The sequence below is a fragment of the Numida meleagris genome, chromosome 5 (assembly GCF_002078875.1).
Source record: "Numida meleagris isolate 19003 breed g44 Domestic line chromosome 5, NumMel1.0, whole genome shotgun sequence".
NCBI lineage: Eukaryota > Metazoa > Chordata > Aves > Galliformes > Numididae > Numida > Numida meleagris.
Window position 1 is genome coordinate 45,972,427 of NC_034413.1, and position 6,419 is coordinate 45,978,845.

A 6,419-nucleotide genomic window follows, 5' to 3' on the forward strand; every position below is an offset into this window, starting at 1 on the left:
GAATCCCGTCATGGGTTTCACACAGAGCTGAGGGTAGCACAGCAGGCATCAAGGACTCAGCTGACATGTCTCCTGCAATGCAAACATGATCGGGAAGCTCGCTGTGTACATATCTCACAGATAGGGCTGATTGAAGACACTATCTCACAATACAGAACGTGTCTGTCTCACACCAGCCAGAACACATCCTCACTCTGCTAATTAACGACATCCCTGCTAGAGTCTCAGCTGAAAGGATTAAACTCTTCTCACCTTGTCCTGCCCCTTACTCACCCAAGGGGGGATGTTTAGTCCTGGAGGGACACAGCTGGGCAGGCTCAGGTAAGGAGGCAACCTTGTTCCCCCTAGACTGCACCTCTTCCGGAAGGGGTTTTGTCTCCGAGACAGTCAATCTGCCCTGGCCGAAGAGACACCTAGCCTCAAATCCCTGCAGGGCAGCACTGGAGGTGATCAGCCTAACTTGCTCTAGGGGAATGGAAACAGAGTGCTGTCTGCAGCAGGAGCTGGTCTTTTTCCAGCTCAGGACCAAAGGATCGATTTCCCAGCTCAGTGTGGTAAAACACTGAATTTTTCTGTCTGTAAAAGCAGGAGAATTATTTGTACTTTCTCCCATTTATTGTTCCTTGGTTGCTCAGCCTGAGAGTTGTTGGTACTGCCCAGTACCTTGAGCAGCTGGCACAGTTAAAGGCAAATAATGAAGCTGTGTAGTGGGAGCTTGCACAGTAACTTTTCCAAGTGCACCCAACGGGGTCCTGCCTGCCTTATGGCAATGGAACTGCTGGGATCTGGCGGTGCCAGCCTCTGGCAGGCATGGGAAAGACTTCCGCAGCTGCCTGCTCCACGTAGTGCAACAGTTAATTTCACCAACCTCAGAGAAATACAACAGAGTGAATTCTGCTGTAGACAGGCAGACTTCTCTGAGCAAAAAGCTGAATCAAACTACCCCACTGTTTCTAATGGCATAAGGAAGGTGCCCCATCTTTGTAGATGCTGTGCTACTCTTTTTGTTAGCTTGCTGCTTGTAGAAAATCATTTTGATTGCATCAGTTCAGTAAAAAAGAAAAAAGCCTGTAAGAGCACTACACAACTTGGTCATCAGAGATTTTTGGAAACTCTTTGCCAGCACTTGTGGAAAGATTGAAAATATTTTGGAGCACTTTTTTGTATCACCAGGACATAGCCCAAGCAAGGTAGCATCACCATATGCTTGACAGTAATGCACATTGGAGTGTGGTATAGGATTTAGGGAACAGATGCCATGTTTTTTATCCCTGCAAATCCCTTGATGTGCTCCAATTCTGTAACACTAGTCCCTGGTAAAGCTGTTGCTTTTTAAGATCAGGATCTGTGGATTTCTTGCATTTCTTAATTCTTTGCATCTAACTAATATGCAGGTAGGTCAAATGCGTTTTGACCTGTGTATTACATCATCTGATGAATAATTTGCAAAATAAAGCAATCAAAACGTGTATAGTTCCAACCAGTGCTAACTGCCTTTTCATTCAGTTTCTTGTATCTTTTTACTTGTGTCCAGTAAATGTTGATTGTGCAGGGATTTAAATCTGTATCTCATCATAATTTGGTTCATTCACTGAGAGTGACATGACTCACTAAGCCTTAGCTCCAGATATTTCTCCAGCCTTTGAGAAGCACTTCAAGGATGTCAGAAGCACATAGTGGGAATCCAAAGTGTCTGGTCTTAGCAAGAATGCCTCAAGGTCAGAGAGAGGACATGGTTTCTTAGTACCCTTCTAGGGTACTGTAGATCAGTAGGTGAGTATGGCACATCATGGAGGTGCCCAGTCTCCAGAGGACAGCTATGTAGCAGTTTCTGAAAATAAAAACCCCTTACAGTTGCCTCAGGAAGGTCCAGAATCAGTGCACCTGGAAAATGGTGATCATAGCGCCTGGAGAGGCTAATGACGAGCAGTCAGAGATGTTTTCTGATTGTTTGGTACTTTGTATTCTCAGGAAAGGCCAGGCTGAATTCCTTATTAACAGAAATATTTTCCACCTATTGATAGACATTGAAGGCCAGGAGAGACTACTGGTATCTGCTTTGTTCATACAGATAGCAGCTTCTCTGAAAAGGGCTGGTTCAGCACAGACAGAAAGTTTCTTGGCAACATTTCTGTTCTTTCTCTACAAGCCACTGGGGCCGGAGGCAGCTGACCACGCTGCGCTGCCTTCTGGCTGAAGCCTGCCTGCTTCCCAGCAAGCTCTCAGTGCGCCAGCATTTCTGTGTCTGCTGTAGGACAGAGGAGGGGACTTCTAGACCTTTTCCACGCTGGGACAGGAAACTTCTTTGCTTTTCCTGATGCCGCAGGATTTTTCAGAAGTGCGGTCAGCTTGCCCTATTTGGCACAAACTGGTATGTTTTGCATTGTTTTTTAATGCTGGAATTTTCCACAAAACAGAAATGGCAAGTTTCAGCCACCTTCAGTGGAGACTGCTTGAGCGTTTCCTCCAGAGCATTCTCACCTTGGCCATTACTTGCATCCTAGCCCTGAAGGGTGTTGGCAACCTTTTCAGCCTCAGGTTCCTCCTACATCCTGTCCATCTCTGCCGGATCAGGGAGCTGCTTAGGACCTTTGTCCCCAAAATAAAGTACTGCAACTGTAACAGATTTTATTTGAATTTGGATGTAGAGCAAACAAACAGAAATGGGTTTCCAAAGGTTATGGCCTGAGGCAGGGCACAGAATGTCAAAGCTGAACTGCTTCAAGCAGTTTCACCCCAAAGGCGTCTCACAGAAAAGGAGAGGGCAGAAAAAAAGAGAGGCCTGTTTAAAGATGACATAAATCAAAACAGGACTAATCTGAAGATAAAGCAAGCAATAATTAGTGCACATTGCTGTTATTTAACAAAGGCATTTAATGGCTCCCACGTATTTGCTGGGGTTTTGTTCTGTTTTACTCCTGTAGAAGAAGTCAGAAGCTGACTCTAGAGTGGAAGCGGGCAGTGAAGCCTCGCTGCCAGGAACCTGGCCAGGGAGCAGCTCCTCAGCCCTGCGGCAGTGCCCGGAGCCGGCACTGGCGGTTCTGCGCTCTGGCTGCAGATATATGGTGCTGGTGCCACTTCACATGCAGGTAGAGGATTAGCTGTGCCACAGTGGAAACCATGGCTTCACGGCTGTTCTGATCACTGTTGCTGGACGATCAGCTCAGACCGGGCAGAGCTCTGGTAGTTTGCAGGAAACGCACAGCTCTCCACTGGGAAACAGCCTGAGCTGCTCAGACCGCCAGAGGGGCCAGCGCTGGCCCCTTGGTCAAGAAAAAATCTCAGATTTCATGCTTCAGGGTTGTTCATTTGGCAGCTTTCCTGAGCGCTGGATTCATTTATAGCTGTAAGTACACAAATGGATGTGCAGTACAATCGCCCTGCTTGGAAATCCCAGCAGAGAGAAGTATTTAGCTCTGAAAAATGTTTGGAGTAACTCCTTTGCAATATATAGAGCGGTGAGCATTTCAGAAACAGTCTGACTATGTATTTAAACAGTCATTACTGCCTTCTGGGTAAATAACACATGTTTTTAAAATGGTCTCTATACACAATAGGCACTAACACAATAAATCCTAATTGCTCTGAAGGACCCATTAGGCTCTATCAGGTCAATAAATGGTGGAGGTTTTTTGAAAGTCACTCACCGTGTTGTTACATCAGCCACAATTTGAAAGTCCATAAATAAGTATTTGCCCAATGAAGAGTGAGGGCCTTGCCAGGGCCATACTAATTTATCATGTCAACTTCGCTATGGGGACTGTTTTCTTTTCAAAGGCCAGTGTTAAAAAAGAGGGGGGGAGGGGCTGGAGTACCGTGCAACGTGTTTCAAAACTCACATATCTGAGAAGATTGAGGCTGCAGTATGCCCACCAGGACAACCAAACGTAACATCCCCTGCCTCTGCCTTACCTTGGTGCTGTGTGAATCATGGTGAGATCCGCAGAGGTGTGGGGCTGCAGGGTGACAGGGGCTTTTCCTCATCCTACTGCCCCTGGAGCCATGGCCCTGAGCCCCGCTCTGCCTGATGCGGGCTGCGGGGCGGCCCCTTGGCACAGTTGCATCCCCAGTCCCTGCGGGGACTGAGAGAGGCCAGTTATGTACATTGTACATGCCATGATACGCACAGATAGTTCACAATAGAATTGTCAAGGTAAAGAACTGACAAATATGGCAAGATGAGCTTTAAGTACAGTCACTCCTCCTGATTTTGCTTTAGCTTTCCACATCTGAAGTTTTGGTTACATTTTGCAAAGTGTAGCGCTCAGGTCAGCTGTCGGTGCCACCTGTGTCACTGTTAGGAACCAGATTTTGTGTTAATTCACTCAGAATGTGTCTAGTTCCACAGCTTTTTGAATATGACTGCGAGTTGGCATGGTTTTGTTTCCCACACTATTTTGAGATGTGTAATTGTCCAGGTATCTGTAAAAACAAACAGCAGTGATGAAAGTTTGGGTTTTCCAGGGAATTTCGGTAAGGCATGCATGGTGAAAGCGTTAAGTGATTTAAATCCAAATTTCCGTCCCCAGCCCACAGCTTGTAAATCACTTTGCTCATGAGAAAATGCTGGCCTGCTGCTGCTGCACTTTGTGGGACTGGATGCCAGGCTCCTGCCATGCTGGCAGCAGCTCTCAGCCTGCCTGCCCACTGCCTCTCCTGCCCTCCTACCTGCTGGCCCCCAGCCTCCGGGGACTTTGCGTCTTATTTCATGCCCCCACTGGCTCTGGCAGTGAGGGGAGGTCAGCATGGGTTCCAAGGCTTGCAGCACTGGCAGCCCGCAGCCTTTTGGCTCACGTGGGAGTGCAGAAACACCACTCGCTAAGCCAGTGGCACAGGGTCACTGCACATGTGAGCACGACCCCAGCTGGGGTACCCACAGCTGCCTGCGAGCACCGGGAGCTCTTTGCAGATGTCTGCTGAGTTCCCCCACAAGGGCAGGGGCAGTGGCTGGTCTTTACAAAGGGATCTCCCTTAGTCCTTTCCTCAAGTCCTTTAGAAGTGACCATATCCCTCACAAACGCAGTTTGCCCAGGTAAAAAGGGAAGGCTGACAACGCAGAGAGAGAACCAAGTGCAGAAACACTTAACCGTCTTTCTGACTTTCTGCTCCTACAGGAACCACTGCACCCCTTGCTGGAAGTGCACCTATGGGGAAAGGTACACGTGAGTGACCGTGCCCCTGCCCCTCTCCTTGGGGATGCAGCCCAGATCCCAGGCACAGCTGTCGGCGTGGGACAGCTTCAGGAGCACCTCTGCACGGGGATTGAAGGTAACGCAATTTCCTAATGATGCGTACAATTTATTAACGATGGCAGAAAGGTCTCAGGTGTGAAGAACGCTTTCTTGTTTGTCTCCAGGATTCAGCGCGGTGGGTTTGAGGCAGGCACGGGGTCTGTTGCTAACAGCGCTGTGTACGTGTACAGTGATGTGCTCGTGCCGTGCAGTAGGGGTGGATAGCAGCTTACCGACTGTGCTCACTCTTACACCGCATTTAATCCTGCTCTGGTTGCTCTGCTGCATATTCGTAACAACAAAAAGGAAACAGAAGCACAGACGTCTACCTGGCTCTTAATTGGGTTTCATACGTCCCCAGTGTAGCAAATGCAGCATTATTTACAGCCAGGCCCTAAGAATTAGGTGCATCTGGAGCAGTGGCAGAACCCGCACCGGGCTGCGGGCTGATGGATGGGTGGAGCGAGGCGCTGCCCCCTCTGCCCTTCTTGTACCCCCCCGCCTACCTGTCCCCACAGTGTGTCACACCAAACAGACACTGCCAGAGGGAATGCGTATAGAAATGAAATATACCGGGAAAAAGAAGAATTTCTGCTCTCGTGCAGCCGCGTCAGCATTTTCTAATTGTACAGCAATGATGATAATAGAAAGGCTGCCCTCTGCTCTCGGTTGTAATTGGGGTAATCAGCTGAGGGCCATAATGAAACCGTCTGCGATTTGCCTTCTGCTGGGCTGCGACTTCACCGAAACGCCGTCGGGCAGAATTAAAAGTTAGGGCTCCTGCTGCCGGGCTGCGCTGCCGTGCGCCAGCGCCCAGTGGCTGTACTTCGCCGCCATGCAGCCCGACTGCAGGCAGCGCTGGAGCCGAGCGCTGTGCGGACTGGAGCGCTTCTTGCCTCTTTTCAAAAGTTGTTCGGCAGCGCCAAGCTGAGCTGCGGCCCGGTTCTTGCCCGTCGGCTGCCGCCGGGGAGTTGGGCTCCCCCGGAGGGGGAGCGGGAGGAAGGCAGCCGTGCCGTGCAGGGGTGCCGAGCACGCCCGGCAGGCAGCGGGGGTCGGCGTGCCCGCACCGGCTCCGAGGGACTCGGTTCGGACGGGCAAGAGCGCAGCGCGGCGCCCGCGAACTTCGGGAAGGTCGGGGCCGGTTCCGCCGGCAGCGCCGCGTGCTCGCCGGGCGCAACCCGCCGCGGG

General features: G+C 50.2%; 2 protein-coding genes across 5 annotated transcripts in view; both read left to right on the plus strand.

Annotated features, from left to right (window-relative positions):
• PLEKHM3 (pleckstrin homology domain containing M3) overlaps positions 1-6,419 on the plus strand; it is a 137,296-nt gene that overhangs the window by 113,740 nt on the left and 17,137 nt on the right. For all 4 annotated transcript variants that reach the window (XR_002439610.1, XR_002439612.1, XR_002439613.1 and 1 more), the window contains one exon: positions 5,115-5,268. The gene's annotated coding sequence lies outside the window, so the exon portion shown is untranslated. The remainder of the gene's footprint in view (positions 1-5,114; positions 5,269-6,419) is intronic.
• Positions 2,318-6,419, plus strand: part of FZD5 (frizzled class receptor 5) — a 7,988-nt gene continuing 3,886 nt past the window's right edge. The window contains exons 1-5 of the mRNA XM_021399931.1: positions 2,318-2,371; positions 2,925-3,089; positions 5,115-5,268; positions 5,357-5,367; positions 6,141-6,362. Of these exons, the coding sequence (XP_021255606.1) occupies positions 2,318-2,371; positions 2,925-3,089; positions 5,115-5,268; positions 5,357-5,367; positions 6,141-6,362 (606 nt within the window). The remainder of the gene's footprint in view (positions 2,372-2,924; positions 3,090-5,114; positions 5,269-5,356; positions 5,368-6,140; positions 6,363-6,419) is intronic.